The 22940-nt window shown below is 38.7% G+C and overlaps 1 protein-coding gene across 1 annotated transcript in view; it reads left to right on the top strand.

The window, feature by feature from the left end:
• LOC120534589 overlaps positions 1-9798 on the top strand; it is a 35956-nt gene extending 26158 nt beyond the window's left edge. The window contains exons 6-7 of the mRNA XM_039762180.1: positions 7668-7795; positions 9696-9798. Coding sequence (XP_039618114.1) covers positions 7668-7795; positions 9696-9798 — 231 coding nt within the window. The remainder of the gene's footprint in view (positions 1-7667; positions 7796-9695) is intronic.
• The last annotated feature ends 13142 nt before the right edge of the window (positions 9799-22940 follow it).

Here is a 22940-nt window from a genome sequence, read left to right as displayed (position 1 = left end):
AGGGTCGAAATATTTCCTTAAAATATTTTCATTCAAGGCAACTTTTTGCACAAAGTTTCTCCTTTAAAGTATAAACCTTTAGCAATCTTTACAGCATTCAGCCATCTCTTATAACTCTGGTGTAATGATAACACAGACAGTGTGTTATTGGCTCCAAAATATCCATGTCCATATTAAAAACACATCAGATTTTGATATGGTGACAGCACTGAAACAGCAACAAGATATATAAATTATAACAAATTTATATTAATAAAATGTCACCAAAATGTCTTCCTGGCAGTGGTTAAGCTTGGATTTGAACTTTAGTGGTCTAGCTGGGAGCGGGCAGAACTTACATTTGGGTTACCTTTGCTTGAGCATCATATGTTCTGATAAAATTGCAACATCTGTCCACAAAGGGTAGGCCTATCTATATTAAGTTCAATGAAATTAACTTATATTGCCAAATATACAATGTGAAATTAAACCAATTTACATTTTTAACACATGTATAAGCCAAATATTCCATGGAAGACCATGGTGTCTTCTAGTGCAGAATAAAATGACCTTTATATATAGTAGTAAAGAAAAAGTAACACCTGATGCATGTTGTTTGTCACCTGAGGTTTGGTTTATCTCATTTTTTTTTCACACGGAGAACCATAGACACATTAAATAAGTTACCAAGTAGTGTGGTAGACAGTGGGACTTTAGGGACCTTCAAAAGTTGACTTGATGCCATTTTAGACGAATTAAGTGGATAGCACTGGTGAGCTTTGCTGGATTGAATGGCCAGTTCTCATCTAAATTTTTCTAATGTTCTAATTTTAGGACTTGAGATTGTGATTGTCAGTTCTGTCCCGATATGTAAATGCACAGAACTAAAGCCCTTGTTCTTGCTGTGTAAGAACAGAAAATACATCAAAATTGCCTTAAATAAAAGAAAAACAAATTCTTTTTAATTCCATTCAGAATCATTTTTGCACTGTATGAAAAATACTGCTACAATTCAGTAAGGAGAGAAAAACAGCCTATATTTTTTAATACCTGCTAAACGTTCAAGCAAAGTAAAATGAAAAATCTCAGAACAAGTTTGCCATTACTAAGGCAAGATAAACCCAACAAGACATTATTTGTGTATTCTCTAGGAGGTCAATACCTGCAATTAGTGCCTAGTATACAATATAGTCAATTTCCATAGAAGTAAGAAAACAGAAAATAAAGGTTAAACTGCAATCTAATAACAGTACACTAAAGTGTTACTAACCTGAAGTTAGTGCTGCTGCTTCAAAGCTCTAACAGACTGGGTCTGAAAGCCAGGCTATTTGCAAGTTGTGTTAAATCTGCCTGTTCTACCTTTGTCTTTTAAGGATTGTAAAATGAATAGCCTTGATACACGTAAAAAAGGTTTGGGGCAGCCACCCATATATTGTCCCTGGCTGCAAAAGGGTTTGGATATAGCACTCATGTGCACTATTTTGAGTTCTCCACTGATATGACTAGTGGAGGAAAGATGGAGGTTTTATAAGCAGAAAGGCGCAAGTGATGTCATCTGGCTGGAACCAGAAGCGACTTCAGCCTAGGGGCAGGAACCGGAAGTGGCTTCAGTCTAGGGTCCAGAACCGGAAGTGTTGTTGCATCAGGCAGGTTTTCCCATTTTTGGCCTGTAAAGATAACAGAGGTAGGTTTAGTGCACCCCGCCACCCCCTGGCCTGGCGGGTAATTACCTCCACTTGGTCCAGTCAGCTCACTCTTAGTCGCATGTGTGTGACAGGGTTTTCTTACATTATACTGATTTTCATGATACATTTTAAAGTCAAACATGTTACATTCTTTGGGGACTTTCTTTGTGAGTCTGAAATGGAACAAAGGTTAAAAATTAATGAGTGGACATGCAATAAGACTAATATACTTTGTTTTTTGTTTATTGTTAATAGCTGCTACACCAAGCTGACTGTAGAGATGTGCTAAACAAATCGTGACACCTTTGCTCATGTATTTACTCTTCTGTTACATTCATCCATGGATTTTCTGAGCCTTCTTTTTCCAGTACAGTGTCACAGGTAGTGCGTACAATCTGAAGTTAATATGTTCTTAAATGGCAAGTCTTTAGGACTTAAAATTAGTTTACCCCAGGAGAAAAGGACTTTCAAAGGACAAAATTAAAGAATAGCTTAAAAATAGGCAAGAAAGTATTTCATATATCATATATAGTATATATCAAATTTCAAAACAACCAAAAATCAAAAAGACAAGCTAAAGATTCAGACACTAAAATAATATAAATTCCTTTACTACTAGTAAGTAATTTGTATTTTTATTTTTAAGGAAGCAAGGATAGGACGTCAGGTAATGTATGTCACTGTTGTTTATCATGGTTATGTGACGACATGATAGGGAACACCCAGAGCCACAATGTATGTGTTAAGTAACAACTATACAGTCGGGTCAGGTTGGGGAGCATAATACAGCGTGTTACTGCACCCACCACATGATGAAATAGTTTGGGATCCCGGATGGAAACCCCCCCAAGGCAGACATGCAGTCCAGTCCCACCTTCCAGAAATGACCATCCGTCTGCTGCAGCCAGGTGTTATGTGGGCATCCCTTTGGCACGGTCTATCCACTTGGGTCTTCAACAATGAGGATCCTTTGAGCCGGATCACCCTCAGGGAATCCAACCACATGGCCGTAGTCCTGTAACTGATGCTCTCTCATAATGCAGTTAATGTGCCTCATTTGGGACTTTGAGAGCAACCGCTTCGTCAACAAAAAGTCAAACCAGTGGTACTCAAGGATTCTCTGAAGAGACACAGTACTGAAGGAGTCCAGTCTTCATCTCAGGTCACTGGATAGCATCCATGTCTTGCAACCATATAGCAGGAAGGGAAGCACCAGGACTCTAAAGACTTGGGACCTTTGTCCTTTTGCAAAGTTATCAGAAGCAACCCACACCCCTTTCCAGTGACCTGATGACTAATGCTCTCCCTAACTTTCTACTGTCATAAAAGGAAGAGTCACTAGGGATATGAATGTCACTACTGAGGTAAGTAAACCTTTTGACATGGTTGACACTTCCTCCACAAACAGACACACTGCTGATGGCTGTGCCCAAGAGGTCATTAAAGGCCTGGATCTTAGTTTTTATAAAGGACACTTGCAAGCCCAGACTCTCAGGCTCCTCGCTCAGTATCTCGAGAGCCCCAATCCGACCCTACATTGACTCTGTGAAGATTACAGCATTGTCATCCAAGTCAAGATCCATGAAACTTTCTTTACCAACAGATGCCCCACAGGTGCTGGACCTCATGACCCTGCCCACCACCTAGTCCATGCAAGCACTGAACAGAGTAAAAGCAAGAACACAACCCTGACGAACCCCATAATCAACTGAGAAAAACGCAGAGGTTCAGCCTCCACTCTTCATAGCACTCACAGTACCCGTGTGCAGGCCGGTCATAACATCCAGCAACTTCGGGGAGATCCCACAAAGTCTCAGGATATCCCACAGGGAAGTTCAATCAACTGAGAAAATAATATAGAAAATTGTAGCAAATGTGAGGCAAAATTGAGTCCATAATGGATGAAACGGTGAAATTCATCCAAATAACAAAAATGAATAAATAAATCACAAATAAAAATATTGTGACTATGAAAACATATATAAAAAATAATGTTTTTAGACATACGCATGACAGAACAAACTCATGCGTGATTACCCGCAATGGATGTAACATAGTCAATAGAGTAAATAAAATGTCCCATTGAACAAACAATAGAGTGAACATTCAAAACTCTTTCTTTGTGGGCTTGTCAGGAGACTCATCAAGGTTATTAACAGTGGTTGCTATACAGAAGTTGTTCCTGTTTTTCACTAGGACAAAACCATATTTGACATCAAAACTGAACTAAATTCAAAGCCAGTATCTTTTTTTCATAATTATGTTGTTTGTCTTGTAATTGGTTGAGTGCTAAGTCTCTTGTGAAGGTGTTTTATTTTTTTGGTCAAAGTCTATATGCTTTGTTGTGTACACTGTTGACATCATACACAGCACATATCTACTTTACATAACATTGCTCAGTTTTACTACACGAATAGGGAAACCCATGAATTTAACTACTTTAATTCTTTTTCTTCTTTCGGCTGCTTCCGTTAGGGGTAGCCACAGTGGATCATCTTCTTTCATATCTTTCTGTCCTCCGCATCTTGTTCTGTTACACCCGTCACCTTCATATCCTCTCTCACCACATCCATAAACCTTCTCTTAGGCCTTCCTCTTTTCCTCTTCCTTGGCAGCTCTATTCTTAGCATCCTTCTCCTAATACAGTATACTTAGTATCTCTCCTCTGCAGACGTCCAAACTAACACAATCTTGCCTCTCTTACTTTGTCTTCCAACCGTCCAACTTGAGCTGACCCTCTAATGTACTCATTTCTAATCCTGTCCATCCTCATCACACCCAGTGCAAATCTTAGCATCTTTAATTCTGCTACCTCCAACTCTGTCTCCTGCTTTCTAGTCAGTGCAACCGTCTCCAACCCATATAACATAGCTGGTTTCACTACTGTCCTGTAGATCTTCCCCTTCACTATTGCATATACCCTTTGTCTGTCACAAATTACTCCTGACACTCTTCTCTACCCATTTCACCCTGCCTGCACTCTCTTTTTCACCTCTCTTCCACACTCCCCATTACCCTGTACTGTTGATCCCAAGTATTTAAACTCATCCACCTTTACCACCTTTACTCCCTGCATCCTCGCCATTCCACTGACCTCCCTCTCATTTACACACATGTATTTTTTCTTGTTCCTACTGACCTTCATTCCTCTCCTTTCTAGAGCATATCTCCACCTCTCCAGGGGCCTCATGTATAATGCCGTGCGTAGAACTCGCACTATAACATGGCGTAAGCACAAAAGCCGAAATGTGCTTACGCACAGAAAAATCCAGATGCAGGAATCTGTGCGTACTCCAACTTCCACGTTCTTCCGCTACATAAATCCCGATCAGCGTGAAAACTAACGCTCGTGCACGCGCATTTTGTAACGCCCCAAATCCTCCCAGAATTACACCTATTTGAATATGCAAATCAATATAAATCGCCCTTAAGCGCAGCCTTCTGTGAAAAGACAATGGGAAAAGCACGGGGAAAATATAAGAATTTCAGCGAATACCAAGTGGAGGCAAAGGAAAAACATACTATTTGTTCAAATAAACCGTGGTATAATCAACAAAATGAAGTTGATCGAGTGACATAGCGTGTTGGAGAAACTTGAAAGCTCACATTCACAAAATCTCACAGTGCCGGAAATAAAAAAGAAGTCACATATCAAAGTTGCCGTGAAAAGAAGAGTTGTAAGCCCACTGTCTGAGTGTCATATGAAAGCTTATTAGGGTACAGAGAAAAAAGGCACACGGTAGGGAAAAAGCACGAAATGTCAACTTTAATCTCAAATTTTCCACTTTAATCACGTAGTTTATTTTGTCATTTAGTAGAACATTATAAACTTCATCTTAAAATCGTTAATTAACCAGTTTCTCAAAATTACATCGTAATTAAAGTAGCACGTTAAATGCTTTGTTTTGTATTTGATCTTCTACTCGTATGTGATCTATGTGTGTGAATCACTACTTGCTTCTTAAACTGGCTCTCTTCCTCCAACTGGACACAGAGTCCATTACATTTGTGATATTACAGCTCTCTGAATAACTAAAATACTGAGATGTATACGTGATGTCATTTTCATGATGATAGGAGCTAAAGCACATTATTAAACATGTGTTTCATGAGCCTCGTGCTCATGACAAGCATTTATCTTTTGTCGAAATTTGTTGCTGCGTTTTTAGCTGTGTTGTTATTTTCTTTCTGTTTTATATTCAATATATATTGGCGTAGCCGTCACTGCAGTCAGTGCTTTTCTTTCCCAAGTAACCGATCGCCACACAATCAGCTCTGTAATAGAAGTTAAGCCATCTGTAAGCTTAGCTACCGATTCTTCAAAACGCTTAAAGAACATTGAAATATCTTCGTAGTACATGTTTAATTATTCTATCCTTCACGACACTCCCAGTGAAGAATATAGATTATTTAAATGAAGTTAAAGTTTTATGTGTATAATTTAACAAACATATTTTGCTGCATTTCACCTTAAAAATGATATCGTCATCATATGTAAATACGCGCTTTATAAAGTGGCCCAGGTTGTGAGATATTATAACTGTAGTGCAAGTTTACAGTGGGGTGATTGTACTTATAAGTACAAACCGTTCTACAAGGAGCAATTGATTGAGTGCATTTAAAGTTCTTGGGATTAAACTGTTTCTGAACCGCGAGGTCTGTACAGGAAAGGCTTTAAAACATTTTGCAGTGGCAGAGACAGCGTGTGCTTAATGCTGTATACCGATAATTCTCTTTCCGATCAGCTGCTGCTGTGATTCACACTCAGATACAGTGATATAAATACCGAGTGTGCAGTGAGAGTAATATGGAAAAAGATGATCCGCTGTGGCAACTCCTAACGGGAGGAGCTGAAAGAAGAAGAAGAAGAAGAAGAAGAAGAAGAAGAAGAAGTGAGAGTAACAACGCTAAAGCAGTTATGGTATTTGGAATACTATGGCTGTTCCCTGGACCATTATATTGTTACAAGTTAATTACAATCAGATGCATTACACTAATAAACAATATGCGGTTAGTTTCTGTGTATTTATAAAGCCGCGTCATGAAAATAATGAGTAATCACACAAGAACAGTACCATTGCTTTGACGCTGGGTGCCGCCAGTTTGCAAAACCGAGCGGAGAACTTGCGTACGACAAGGCATGAGGTACCGTGGAAAAGTGCGTGGCTTTACGCCAAGTGTAGGTTTTATACATCGCGATTTGAACGTGGAAAAGTTCTTACGCAACATTTCTGTGCGTACGCACCGTTTATACATGAGGCCCCAGGTACGCAAAGAACATCAAATATCAAAGCAATGACGTCCTGAATGAACAGTTAAAATGTGAAATTATAAGAGATATAAAATAAATAACATTTCATGACAGATCAATTTCTTCAAAATGATCAGATATTCATGGGATGTGAGTGAAAACTAGAGTTTTTGGAGAAAGTTCATGCCTGTATAGGGAGAACATGTTAATTCAACTTAGTGAGCTTGCTGCCTGATTTCATTTTCCTACTTATACAGCCCATATGTGATTTAACTGAAGGCTGAAACTGTTGATCTATTTGTAAAGCCATAAATGTAAACAGGTCGCATGCCTTATTTGAAAACAAGCTCATATAAAATAATTTATTGACACAGAGCTATGTTTACTATTTTTCTAGACAGATTTTAATTAGAACTGAATTAAGAGTATAATGACTACCAAAGCCAGCACCTGCATGACTGGACAAATCTTTTTTTCCTCTTGATAGGTAGGTGTATAATGTGCCTGTACATTGGATCGTAACGATTACATTTCAGCTATTCTGACTGAATTGACTACAACTTTACATCCTTGTTACATTGCAGTGATAAAGCATTTCACTTCTAGCTTGAACTAGATTTTGTATTTTTAGGTGGCTCTTTCAATACTTTATGTAATTTTAGTATTGGTTCAAAAACAAACCATATTTTAAGGTGCAAATGTATATATTGCAAAAGCTTTACTAACCTTAAAATTATTATTTGTTATTACAGATGGGCGACACTGGGAAGAACATAATTGTAAAGTCCCTGGATGCTCTGGGAAATGGACACATTTTATGTGCTTTAGCTAATTCATTTTTACCTGGAACATTCACCACTGACATTCTCCTGAATGACAGGTCAGAACTAGGTTACAATTTTCCATTATATTCATTTACATGTTTCAGGCTTAGTCAAAGTTAAGGCTTTTTTCTATGGTTACCACAATTTCTTATAGCAGAAGCTTCATGACATCAAAAGGCACAAATATTCTATGTTGCAAGACTATTAAAATGCTCTGTCAGTATTAACAATATTGAGATGCCAAAATGACAGTGCCCATTAAAGAAAACAATGACTCCTGCTGACTGGACAGAAGAGTACTGGCTTTCTGGCAGGCCTCTGTGACTTCATACTTACATGAACAACCTGAACCTAGTTTTTTCAGCTGGGAATCCTAATTGCTTTTCCTAGCCCATGATATAGAGGGTAAGATACTCCCGACACTGTCCGCACTGCCTATGCCCAGTGTCCAGCGGGTCTTCTACCAGGACACCACTTTCAGTTTCTTGCTGTGGTGCTCCTTGAGGCTCCAGTTATCACATGGTCCTTTGTCCCCTTGCAGTTTTTGTCTTTCTGTTTTCCTGGCATGCAGGGATGCTCTCTTTTTGGCAATATAGTAGTTTTTTAGTTTCTAGGAGATTTCTTGTGGACTTATACTTCGGCACCTTCTTGGTATCCTTGCCATTGAAGCACTTTAACACAGTGGGAAATTACCTCTAGTTGAGATAAAGATAAACCAAATCTGTGGTTTCATGTCTGCTTTTGAAATATCTAAATCTTTTGGATATGCTTGATGTTTAATGCTTTCAGACATTCATCACCACATTCAAATCATTGCAAGTACCCATGTTTACAAATTAACCCAAAAATCCATCCATTATCCAACCCGCTATATCCTAACTACAGGGTCACGGGGGTCTGCTGGAGCCAATCCCAGCCAACACAGGGAGTAAGGCAGGAAACAAACCCCAGGCAGGGCGTGAACCCAAAATGATTTTTTAAATATATTTCATTAAAAAAGTCCTCCAGCATCCAAACTACTTCTTTGCTATATTGCTCTGCTAACATTTGCTTTTTAGGAATCAAACATATTGCCTATAACTACACAATATTTGAGCTAGAAAGTATACTTTTTGTTAAAGACATATAAATCCTTTTGGACAGCTTTGACATATTACAAGAGGGATAAAGGTACTAGGGGTAAGTCCCTGGTCTTTATTGTACTATATAATATATTTTTTCACAGAAACATCAGATGATTTTGTTTACATGTTGTGGAAATGGCCCGGACACAGACAAGCTGACATGTTAAAAGTCACCACCTCACGTTTATTTTATACAATATTTACAATTAATCAAGTGCCACACAAACCCCCAAGTCCCCAAAGTCCTGGCCAAGCACCTTGCCTTTCTTCGGGCCGCCTCCACTCTCTCTGCTTCGTCCTTCTTTCACCCGACTCCAGCCCCGAATGAAGGGAGACGGCCCCTTTTATACGATCCCGGATGAGCTCCAGGTGGTTCCTGGCATTCCCACCTGGACACGCCACAGTGTGGCAGAAATGCCGGCTGTTCTCCCGGAAGCTTTCCGGGTGTCCCTCTTCCCCAGCACTTCCTGGTGTGGCGGAAGTGCTGAGGTCCAGGGTCCCCAAGGCAACCAGGATGGTGGCCCCCACGTGATCCCAGATGGGCGCACGCCCACTTCCAGTCCTTCAAGGCGTCCCAGCTGGGTCGTCGCCCCTGGCATCCCTGACAATGTATAATTCAAATTTGTGTTATTTGTTCACTCAGATACTTTTTATTTTATTACTTTTTTTATTTACATTGAATTTTTATTGGATGGAGAACTTTCAACATGAAATAAATAAAAACACTTAGATGAGTAAATATTTGTACTTTGATCTGTATTTACAGCAAATGTTGATTTATTGATGTTTTTCTTGTAGATTTTGCATGATGCATGCCACTTTCATTTTGCAGGTGGACAGCAAACCTGGCTTTGAAAACTCTGGAGAAGCTTTTTTATATTTCATCTTCATTTACATCTGATGATCTGCAGGAGGTGAAATATGAAACTTCTTAAAATCGTTAGCTCTTTGTGATTTATGAACTTTTAAGCTTTATTAACCGGAGTACATTTCAGGTGCTACATATATATTTTTTAAAATGTACATTTTTTTATTCTCAAGTTTTAAATAGGGTTGTGTGTGTGTGTCATCCGTTCAGTCATTTCCGACCTTCGGCGATTCTATAAGCTAGCTCTCTACATGCTTTTCGATCTTGTACAGCTTCTTTGAGCTGTGTTATGCTCATGCCCATGTCTGCTTTGATGGTGTTAAGCCAACGAGTCCGCTGGTGGCTGGGTCTTCTTTTGCCGCTTACCATCCCTAGCATGACCGATTTTTCTAGCGAATTTGATCGCATTATATGGCCGAAATAGGTCAGTTTGAGTCTAGTGATTTTCCCTTCTAACGAGATATCTGGCTTTATGTGCTCTAACACTTCTTTGTTCGTTACTCTCGCTATCCATGGAATGCGGAGTAGCTTTCTCCAGCACCAAAGTTCAAAACCGTCGATCTTCCTTCTGTCAGCTTTTTTCAGGGTCCAACTTTCACATCCATACATGGTTATTGGAAAAACAATTGTACAGATTAGCCTGCATATATATAGTGGCAAGGCTGATATCTCTGCTTTTCCAAATTTTTTCCATGTTCAGCTTTGTACTTCGGCCAAGCGCTATCCTTGTTTTTACCTCTGAGCAAAGTTCTCCACCCCGGTTGATGTTTGAGCCTAGGAAAGTAAATTCCTGAACACATTCTATTTCCTCATCGCCGATTTTAATTTTGATGTTGTTGACTGTGGTCTCCATTATTTTCGTCTTTTATAAGTTCAATTGCAAACCCATTTTTTCACTTTTGTGCTTGATTTTCATTATCAAATCCTCAAATCTCTTTTTCATTTCAGCCAACAAGGTAGTGCCATCAGCGTATCGGAGATTATTGATGTTTCTTCCACCTATTTTTACTCCAATTTCTGACTCCTCTAGTCCTGCCTTCCGTGTGATGACTTCCGCGTACAGATTAAACAGAAAGGGGGAGAGGATGCAACCTTGTCGCACTCCTTTTCTACAGTGGAACTATTCAGTGTCTCCAAATTGTGTCCAAACTGTGGCTTCCTGCTCGGAATATAACGATCTGATCAATTTAACCAGATGTGGTGGTACACCCAACTCTTCTAAGGCTTCCCACAGTTTCATATGGTCAACACAATCAAATGCCTTTGTGTAGTCTATGAAGCACAGGTAGATCATATTTTGATATTCCTGACATTTTTCAATGATCCAATGCAGGTTTGCGATGTGGTTGCGAGTGCTACATCCCCGCCTGAAACCTGCTTGTACATTGGGCAATTCTGCCTCGATTGTTGACCTCAGCCACTCCTGTATGATCTTTAGGAGCACTTTGCTCGCATGCGGGATTAGAGCTATTGTGTGATAATTCGAGCAATCTCGGGTATCACCTTTTTTCAGTAACGGGATAAATATGGATCTTTTCCAGTCCCTCGGCCATTTGCTGGATTTCTAGATCTTTTGACACAGGGTCGTGATCACTGCCGATGGTCCAGGGCGCAACAATTCCACTGGGATATTATCTATGCCTGGAGCTTTGTTCTTAGCAAGCTGCTTGATGGCCCATGCAACTTCCGCTTCCAAGATCGGTGGTTCTAATTCCAGCGCATCATTATTCTGCGAAGTCCCGGGTTCATTTTCGCATGCGTACAGCTCTTCAGTGTATTCTTTCCACCTGTTCCTTATACCTTGCTGGTTGTATGCTTCGGTTTCTGTCCTTGTTTTTGATTGTTCCTTTATAAGCAGAGAAAGGCATTCGGATGTTCTTCACCTGAACGAATAGATGCCACGTGTGACCTTTCAAGCAATTCTCCTTGAGCTTTTTGCAGCACTCATTCCAGTACGCTTCCTTATCTTTCCTGGCGACTCTTTGAAATTCTTCGTTCAGCCTCCTCACCTTATTTCTGTCTCCTGCAGCTTTAGCTGTTCTCCTTTCATGTGCAATCCTGAGAGTTTCCTCCGTTAACCATTTGCCTTTCTTTTCTGGCTTCTTATTTGGTATGTACCTCTTCGCTATTTCCGTGATTGTTGATTTGATATCGTCAAGTAATTCAAAGCGATTTTTTATCTCGATGGCGTATGATGCCGGTATTTTTGATATATCGAATTTTTTCGGTGGTGTGTGTTTTTTGATGCCAGAAAGTCTCACCCAGATATTCGCGACTAGCTGTTTGTGGTCTGAGCCGCAGTGTGCTCCAGGGAAAGTTTTCATAGCAACTACGGAGCTTCTCCAATGCTGACTGCAAAGGACATAATCAATCTGGTTTTGATGCAATCCGTTAGGTGATATCCATGTGTATAGCCAACGCTTTGGCTGCATGAACCTTGTGTTTATGATTCTTAATCGGTTTTCCTGGCAGAACTGAATCAGGCGTTCACCGGATTCGTTCCTCTTGCCTAGTCCAAAACTGCCAACAATGTTGGCTTCTGCTTGTTTGCCTACTTTCGCATTGAGGTTGCCCAAAATGTAGATGACGTCCTTCTTTGGTGTTTCATCGACAGCTTTTTGTACGTCAGAGTAAAACCACTCAAGTTCTTCTTCTGATGCGTCCGTTGCAGGAGCATATACCAGCAAAATCATGATGTTCATTGGCTTTCCACGCAGGCGGATGGACATTATGTGTTCGCTAGTTATTTTGTAACTTTCTACAGCCCGCACGATGTTTTTCTGTGCAATAAATGCTACCCCATTCTTTCTGACATTGTCGTGACCAGAATAATAAATGGTGAAATCGTCCGATTGAAAATGACCACTGCCAGTCCAGCGTAATTCGGTGACTCCCAGGATATCGATTTGGAGCCTGTCCATTTCGTTTTTTACAACATCTAATTTTCCTTGGTTCATACTTCGCACATTCCAAGTAGCAATTTTAAGCGTTCTTTTAAAGCTCAGGCTGTTGCGTTCACTGCTGGCTGCATTGGCACCTGGGCTTCCCAGGGGATTTCCCCCAGGCGCGTCATAATTACCGCGGTTACTAGTTCGGCCTTTGCTCTTCCCCAGTAGCTTTTTGGGTATCCGCCGGCCTGGGGGTCCTACCTTTGGGCACCATATCTGAAATATTCCAGAGCGTATCCATAGAATTTTTTTGGCAACAAATTTGCGAAGTGGGTTGCCAGGTCCTTCTTCTCTACCCTCCCCATTTGCCCAGGCTTGGGACCGGTGTATAGGGGTGACCCTACACGGCTGGGTTTAAATAGGGTTACAATAGGGTACAAATTATAAATTGCAACAGCAGCAATGACAGATAGATTATGCAACTTTTGTTGATGCAACTCTCTGACTATGTGCTTTAAATTGATCTATTTTTTGTGATTGAGAAGTTTTTAATGATCATAGATCAGTGTTCCTGTTGAGGACTGGCACAGAACTGGTAGTCTTGTGGGTTAAAATTCAACACCCTAGCCAATTGGTTGGCGAACCGGGGTAAATTACCCCAAATGGAGACTCATTTAACCTAAATAAAAATTATATACATTATAAAAAACATTAAATGAAATGTGAAAACATTATTTTAGTAATTTAAACTTCTACACAACCGCTGAAACTAGCTTAGTACAGTCATCCCTCACAGTACGGCACCGGTGTAAACGAATGGTACACATGCAATCGAAGAGGAATTGTTGTTTTGTTCCCCTCTCGAATTGAGATCACATGGTATTGATGTCCTGCAGTGGGCTGGTGCCCCGCCTGGGGTTTGTTTCCTGCCTTGTGCCATGTGTTGGCTGGGATTGGCTCCAGCAGACCCCGGTGACCCTGTAGTTAGGATATAGCAGGTTGGATAATGGATGGATGGGTATTGATGTCTTTAATATGGTGAATGAATATTTTAATACGCCAAGCACTAGTGTGAAGTGGAAAGACTGCATTGCAGTGACTCTTGATGGAGCTCCAGCTATGTTGGGTAATCTTAATGGTTTTTCAGCTTTGGCGAAAAGTAATAATCCAGAAATTGAAATTACTCACTGTATGATCCATTACCAAGCACTTCCTGTTAAGCATTTGGAACTTGTACTGGAAACCGCCATGCATGACATTATTAGGGTTATCATTTTGTCAAACAACATGCACTTAACACGCGCCTATTTCGTGAATTATGTGAAGATGGTGAGGCTGACATTACAGACCTACTCTACCACACAGAAGTAAGATGGCTTTCTTGTGGAAATGTTTTGAATCAAATGTGGGCTTTGAAAACTGAACTTGAAACTTTCCTCACTGATCAAATGCATATTCTTGCAGACAAGTTCACAAACACCTCGTGGGTTGCACATCTTAACAGATGTTTGGAGCATGTGAGTGCACTGACTAAACAAAGAATTGCAGGTAAAAAATATCAACATCGTTTCAGCCAGAGAAAAGATATCAGCGTTTGGATCAAAGCTTCTATATTTGAGACAGAAAATACAAGGGAACAGGATAGCTGCATTTCCAAAGTTAGCTTTGTTTTTGGAAGATTCTGAAAATATTACTTTTGATGAGATCAAAGGTACAGTTATAAGACATCTTACAAAACTCAGAGAGCGGTTCTCAAATTATTTTCCTGATTTTGATTTAAGTACTCAGTTGGGTTGTTGATCCCTTTAAATGTAAAATAGCTGAAGTACCAGAAGAACCTCAAGGATTGGCAGAGGCAATTCTTGAACTTTGATCCAATAATGAAGCGTGTATTGAATTTGAGAATAAAACCAGTCTGTCATCTTTTTGGATGACAACTGCTGCAAAAGCTTTCAATATCGCACATGAAGAGGCGGTCAAAAGGTTGTTGCCTTTTGCAACAGCTTATCCTTGCGAACAAGGGTTTTCCACATTAATGAATATTAAAACAAAGCAAAGAAATCATCTGATTTGCGAAAATGATATTCAAATTGCGCTTACCTCCAAAACTCCCAATTTTGATCTCATTGTTTCAGAAATGAAACAATATCATTTCTGAAAATGTGTGTGAATTGCATTTTTTTGTTCACTACTTTGTTTTGTTTATTTTGTTACTTATTGAATATTTTGTTTATTTTCACTTTAGCAGAGAGTTCTTTTTATATTTAATTTATTTACATTATTTATTCTTTAATATTTCATATTGGTGCAATAAAATATTTTAATTTTGAATAGATTTAGATTTTTTTCCCTTTCAAATCCAAGGTGTAATGTTAGAAAAACCAAATAAATTTGGGGGTAATGGCTAAAAAAGTTTGCCGACCCCTACCCTAGCCAATACAGCACATTTCCTATCTATTATTTGATGGTCTTGCGTCTGGTGACCTATTTAGCTCTATTAATCATTTAGGATTGTCTGTTTCCAAACCTTGTTTTTAGAAAGTTGTTAGTTAGCCTATCTGTGGTGGGCTGGCACCGTGCCCGGAGTTTGTTTCCTGCCTTGCGCCCTGTGTTGGCTGGGATTGTCTCCAACAGACCCCTGTGACCCTGTAGTTGGGATATAATGGGTTGGATAATGGATGGATGGATAGTTAGCCTATTCTGTATGTATCTGTAACAGAGAAGCAAAGCTTTGTTTACCCAGGTAAAACCCCCACAAAGTGCCTTTGTTGAAATTTGGATCAAGGTTTCTAGAGCTGTGAGACAGCAATGCTAACCAATGCAGTGCTATTACTCCCCATGTAAGAATATAAAGTACCCTATAATGTAATATTTATATGGTTATTTCTCATCAGTTAGACCGAAAGAGAGCCCCATAGACTTGCAGGGATGCACCAAACAAACCATGCATTGTGTCACTGAAAACTAGATGCTATGTATGCTGAGCACTAACCACATATCTTTGGGATGCTCTTGACAATAGAATAACACTATATAAAACAAAGTTATGAAGTGTTGAAAATGAATGAGCTTAAAATGTTACTTTTCTCCTTCTTTGGGTTTATGGCTTATAGTAAAGCAATGTTTAGTAGAAGTAGTAGTACTTGTGATAGTAATAATAGTTGTAGGTGAATTTGTAATAGTAGTAGTGCAGTATAGAGTGAATTCTTACTTGCATGTCTGACAGTCACCACATTGCTACTTTCCAGCACCATGATAAACAAGAATGTTTAAAAAGATATATTGTTAACTTTATTGTGTGTAATAGAAAACAAAAATCAGCTTACCTGGTATATTATTTTGTCCTGTCTCCATGCCTGACCTTCCATTCATCTATAAAGAATTACTGGTACTAATACAGTGGAACCTCGGGTCACGACCGTAATTCGTTCCAAAACTCTGGTCGTAACCCGATTTGGTTGTGACCCGAAGTAATTTCCCCCATATGATTGTATTTAAATACAATTAATCCGTTCCAGATCGTACGAACTTTATGTAAATATTTTTTTCAAAACATTTTTAAGCACAAAAAATAGTTCATTATACCATAGAATGCACAGCGTAATAGTAAACTAAATGTAAAAACATTGAAAAACACTGAGAAAACCTTGAACAGAGAAAAGTAACATTGCAAGAATTCATGCTATAACCTTACAAACTGCTCTCTGTAAACACCTTTTTTTAATGAGTTTTAAGCACAGGGAAAAACATGAACATTTGAAAAATCTGTAATTTAATAAACAACCAAGAAAAGTAACATTGCAACAATGCATGCTACGAATCGATCGCTGTAAAAAGAAGTGAAGTGGAGGTTAAAATCCAATAGAAAAAAGTCTTTGTTAAATTCAACACAGTTAACACAATGCTCGAATCAATCTCTTTAAAATCAAGCCCGGTGCATTCTTTAAATGCCTTCTCGGCCTTACCCGGTCAGCCCTCTCTCTCTTTCGCTCGCTCACTCGCTTTCTCACACCCTCGCTCTCTCGCTCTCTCTCTCTCTCTCTCGCTCGATGCACAGGGAATGCACAAGGAGAGACTGAACACGTGTGGAAATCATTGGCGCGTACGAACCGGAAGGGAAACTGGTTTGTTCATCACCCGAGTGTATGGTCGTGAACAGATTCAAAAGTTTGGCAAACTTTTTGGTCGTACCCCGATTTGTACGTGGTCCAAGACATTCGTGACCCGAGGTTCCACTGCATAAGTTGAATCTACATTCCCGACATATGTTTTGAATTACATTTCAAACAATACTTTATGTTAACAATGAAGCAAAAAGTACAGAAACATATGTATTCAGTAAATACTTTGTGTTTAAGAGGTTCTTTGAAATGAAGCACTGGCTAACTAGTCAGTCACATAAGAACACATGATGCATGCATTTAAAAGATTTTTGTGCTTTCACTAGCTACATTTCCAATAGCAAAGCTGTGACTACAAGGTGTGGCCATTAGGCACACCCATGCAGACCATGATCCCAGAAATGAGCAAATGAAGCCTAAATGAAAGTAAGTTTATTATAAAAATCAAAGGTAATAAAAATTGATAAAAAGTTTTAAATATATCAACAACAAGTAACAGATGACTTAGACTCTTTGTGCCTATCTAGGCACGTGCTTTGATCCTGACTATGATTTGCAGTGCCTTTCTGTCTTATACACCTCACTTACCTACTTATAACAACTTTTGCTTTTTCTCCATATCTGGCCCTTCTTCCTTTCGCAATTGAACCTTTCTTCACTTTGCCATTAACTGCAGGATCACCACATAAATGGCCAGAATGAATTTTGAACTCGATCTGGGGCTTTGAGAGCATTTCTTGTATCAGGAATGTTAGGAACTTCTGGAATTCACCTCCTACAGCTCCCCTTAGTGACTTCAGACTTCCCTGTAGTTTTGTATCCCATATCTCAATTAAATGATTAAACCAACAACCAGTTGTATGTCTTTCAAATGAACGAGTATGGCAACATGTATACTGTTTCAAGTCTTCCTGCTGCTACCTTATAACATGGGTGACTCCTGGAATATTTTCTGTTGTCCCTCACTACCCTAAAATCATATTGCTGTCACAGGGACAACTCTCTCCAGCCTTACCATTACCAGTGCATTTTATGGCCTAACACCTTTCCAAGACTATAATAATGTCATTGCAGTTACAGTCCCTGCCAGGAACTTCCTTCTCGAATGTAACAGTTATTAATGTTGTACTAATAAATCATATATATTTTTCAGGGTGATGCCACAGCTCTGTGTGCCTATATGTGCTCTGTTTTCATGGCAGGCTACAAGTACAGACAATTTACAGCAGTGGCAAAACGTCTTGTAAGTAAATCATTTTTAACATTGTCTTCCTGCACCTTTGATATATTATTTCAAACATCAATAATAATGTTAATAATATAAAACCATCTTCTGTCTGTATGCATCTTAAGCTATGGGACACACTGGAAAGGACAATATGCTACAATTGCAATTTTAAAAATCTAAGGTAATGCATACACTGTCATTGGAGAAAACAGTTGTTTCTTTTTGAAGTTATGCTATAAGCACCCTTTTCAAGGGCTGTATTTTGTATTTATTTTTTGTTGCATTGACTTTCTACTTGAGACTATCCATCTGTTAATTAGAGAAACCCACAGAGTTGCCTTCAACGTGAGTTTGGTGAAATCATAGAAATGTTCAGTAACTTTGACAAACTCCACAAAATGCATTAATTTAATTCACTGGACTAGAAGATCTGAGCTAGTTTTTTTTTTTTGAAATTTTATTAATTTTATTGCAATCATTCCATACAAATCAATCAATTTTTACAAAAAGTAGAATTGAGAACAAGTCGACTCCCACCCCTGAGAGAGAGAGCATGGCAAACGGAGTAAAATTTAAGGCTTGTAAACATACCTAAATTGATAAGTTTGATAAGCCAATAGAGATGAATGGAGAAGAAAAAGAAATGCAGAAATAACTGCTTCCTCTGTGCTTTAAGAGCTTATTTTAAAATATTACTGATTAGATCTGATTAGATCCTTTTAGATTTTTTTGAAAAAAATCTGTACAGATCCTTTAACTGAGTATTTGATTTTTTCAAATTTCAAATAGTATAAAACATTGGTTTCCCACTGACTTAAAAGAGGAGAGTTTGGATTTTTCCAGTTTAGCAGAATAAGTCTGCGTGCCAAAAGTGTAGTAAATGCAATCACAGTTTGTTTGTCTTTCTCCACTTTAAATCCATCTGGAAGAACCCCAAACACAGCTGTTAATGTGTCAGGAGGGATTGTGACCCCAAGGCTGTCTGAAAGGTAATTAAAAATTTTGGTCCAGAATGAATTAAGTTTGGTGCAGGCCCAGAACATGTGACCCAGTGAGGCTGAGTTTTAGGCGAGACAGATGTGCTCGATATATAATTTTGAGTTGAATAATTGTATGCTTTGCACATATGGAGTTTGAGTGAATTCTCTGCATTGCTATTTTGCACTCTTTTTCTGATATATTAATTGAGAGATCTTTTTCCCAGTGTCCTCTTGGATCTTTGAAAGGGAGGGACTGTAAAATGATTTTATATATTGCAGAAATGGTGTCTGAGTCCTTGGGATTGAGCAAGATTTTTCCAGCATGGTTGAGGGTGCAAGATGAGGAAAATCGAGAAGGTTCTGTTTAACAAAGTTCCTAATTTGAAGATAGTGAAATAAATGTGTAGTTAGAATGTTAAATTTGGAATGTAATTGTTCATAGGATGCAAAGACGTTGTCTATATAAAGATCGCAAGTTAAACCCCAAATTTTTCCAGATATTAAAAACTGCATATGTTTTGAAGGTTGAAAGAGGTGGTTCTCTTGCAGAGGTGCCACAGATAAAAGCTTCTCCATCTTAAAATGCTTTCTACATTGGTTCCATATTCTAAGTGAGTGAAGCACAATTGGGTTATTAGTATATTGCCGATAACTTGCATTTATTGGGGCACAGAGCAGGGAATATAAAGAAGTACTGCAGGATTTTACTTCTATTGCGGACCAAGCCTGTGTATGTTGTTTTATTTGTGTCCAGGTTTTTATAGCTTGTATGTTTGCTGCCCAGTAATAAAACTGGAAGTTAGGTAGAGCCATGCCACCTTCTGCCTTTTGTCTTTGTAGGGTCGCTCTTTGGATACGTGGATGTTTTGAGTTCCAAATAAATGAGGTTATTGTTGAATCTAATTGCTTAAAAAATGATTTATTGATGTATATTGGGATGTTTTCAAAAGAAAAAAGGAGCTTAGGAAGAATATTCATCTTAACAGTGTTAATTCTTCCAGCTAGAATGAGATGAAGGGTTGACCATCTATGCAAGTCTTGCTTAGTTTTTTCCATGCAGACAGCAACATTTTGTTGATAAAGAGCTTTATGTTTACTTGTGATGTTTACCCTAGGTATTTAAACTGTTCTGCAATGATAAAAGGTAGGGTATCTAATCTAATATTATATGCTTGAGAATTCACTGGAAAGAGTACACTTTTATTCAGATTAATTCTGAGACCAGAGATCTTTTGAAATTCTGTGAGTGCTGTTAAGACTGCAGGCACAGAATTTTGTGGGTCTGATATATACAGTACCATATCATCTGCATATGGAGAAATTTTCTGTTCCAGTCCTTCTCTGATAATCCCCTTTATTTGATCATTGTTTCAACAGTGTATTGCCAGTGGTTCAATGGCGATTGCAAACAGTAGCGGTGACAAGGGGCATCCTTGTCTGGTACCACGTTCTAGTTTAAAGTAGTCTGAACAAATGTTGTTAATACAAACTGAAGCTTCTGGATTGGTATACAGTAATTTGATCCATGCACAAATGTTCGGGCCAAACCCAAATTTCTCCAAATCAGGTAAAAGGTATTTCCATTCAATCATGTCAAATGCTTTTTCTGCATCCAATGATAATATTTCTGGGGTGTTTGATTTAGTTGGTGAGTATATTACATTAAACAGGCGTCAAAGATTTGAAGATAAGTGTCGACCCTTGATAAATCCAGTTTGATCTTGTGATATTACCGAAGGGAGCACCTTCTCCATCCTTCTAGCTATGATTTTTGAGAGTATTTTAACGTCATTATTCAAAAGTGAAATTGGTCTGTATGAAGCACATTGTAATAAGTCCTTATTTTGTTTTGGAAAAAATGTGATTAATGCTTGGCGAAAAGTTTGAGGAAGAGTTTGATTGTCTCTGGCTTCTGTAAATGTTGCTAATAGGAGGGGAGCTAGCTGAGCGGAGAATTTCTTATAAAATTCTGCAGGGTAGCCATCAGGGCCTGCTGCTTTCCCGCCTTGAAGTGACTTTATAGCATCTAGTAATTCTGATAACGCCAGAGGTTTATCGAGTTCCTCCGCACTAAAAGTGTCTATTTGTGGTATGTGTTGGGCATAGTAACTTTAGCTCCAAGATCAGAGGTGCATGGTCAAAGATAACAATAGCATTGTATTCGCAAGATTTAATCAAAGGCAGGAAATTATTATCTATAAAGAAATAATCAATTCTTGAGTAGCAATGATGTACTGGTGAGTATAATTTGTAATTATCTTTGCAGTGTTAGATGTCGTCCCCCCTGTGGTTGAAGTCTTATCTAAGAGTGGATTTAAAACACAATTAAAGTCCCCAGCCATTATAATTTTATGACTGTTCAAATTGGGAATGGATGCAAATAAATTTTGTATAAATTCCTTATCATCAACATTAGGTGCATAAGCATTTATCAAAATCATTTTACAGTTATATAAGTCTCCCATGACCATCACATATCTCCCTTCAGGATCCAATACTACATCTGATGCTACAGATGAGTGTTCTATGTATGAGAATTACCACACCTCTAGTTTTCTTTGTAAAGCTACAATGGAATAATTGGCCAGTGCAGTCTTTTTGCAGCCGGAACTGATCCTTGCTTAGTAAGTGGGTCTCCTGTAAAAATACTATTTTAGCGTTTAAACCTGTTAGGTGAGAGAGTACTTTCTTTCTCTTTAATTCATGATTCAGGCCTTTAACATTCCAGCTCACGAAGTTAACGGTCCCATCATGGAGACATTGATTCTGAATTATTGATGTCATTTTATAGTATTAACTGGAAGTGAGACAGCTTCAGCCTTAATTTCCTTTTTCCCCAATAGTTATTGCCATGCAGTCTATTATTACGTTGGTAGTTATAATTATAAAAATTAAAAGGATAGATTAGATATACTGTACAATAGATATATAAGTACTTAACCACAAACATCTATAACTATAATTAAAACATAAACAGATAGCGTCTGAGTAATAATGAGTAATAATGAGGATATATAATGATAAAAACCTGTATTTTAACAAATAGATCAGACAGTAGGTTATTTATCCTTACCATATCATGACTCACTATTATGTTTCAGAATAGTGCCGGAATCAGCTTTCTTAATTCCTTTTCTGCTTCTTCCTTGCTGGCGAAGGCATAGAATTGACCATGCTATTCCACTTTCAGTTTGGCAGGATACAAGAGGCTGTATTTGATATTGGCTTGCCGTAACCACTGTTTAATGTTGTAGAAAGCTGCGCGTTTAGTAGCTGTTGCTAGAGAGAAATCAGGGAAGATACAAATGTGGTTATTTTCATATATAATCTCTTGCTTGTGTCTGAGGAGTGTCATCACCTCTATCTTAAATGATTATCTCTCAAAGCGAAAAATAAAAGATCTAGGTCTAACGGTATTTGATCCGCGTACGCAATAAGCCGCTGCTATCTCAAAATCTTCTTTAAAGTCCTCTCCAATTATTTTACAAAACAGTTTGGCTGCAAATTTCACTGGGTTTGGACTTTCTCGATTCTCAGGCAGTCCTTCAATTCTGGTATTATTCCTTCTGCTTCCATCTTCCAAAGCAGCAAGTCTGTCTCCGAGTTTTTTGCATTCAGAGCTGACAGCTGTTGCTTTTTCTTCAGCACTGGCAGCTAGATTTTCAGCTGCTTCAATCCGAGTCGTGAATGTCTCCTTGACATCCTCCAGTTGATCAGCAAGCGAGCTCAGTTTAAACAAGGTTTCCTGAATGTGCTCTTCAATTTTACCCACCATATCTCTAAAGATTTTATTATCCTGCTGCCGCAGCTTCTCATTTGCCTTCTTGCTTTTCTTTATATCTTTCTTTATCTCTTGCATGAGCTCAGCAATCATCACTTTCAGCTCAGACAGATCAATTCTGCTTTTGTGCACCGTAGGTAAGGTGGCAGGCTCTATTGTAGCTGGTGTTCCCACTGTTCCCGGCTCGCGTGGAGTAGTTGAAGCCGCGGAC

This window comes from Polypterus senegalus, chromosome 8 (assembly GCF_016835505.1).
Source record: "Polypterus senegalus isolate Bchr_013 chromosome 8, ASM1683550v1, whole genome shotgun sequence".
Classification (NCBI taxonomy): domain Eukaryota; kingdom Metazoa; phylum Chordata; class Cladistia; order Polypteriformes; family Polypteridae; genus Polypterus; species Polypterus senegalus.
The sequence above is the reverse complement of the archived record's forward strand: the minus strand, read 5'-3'. Positions and strand labels throughout refer to the sequence as shown.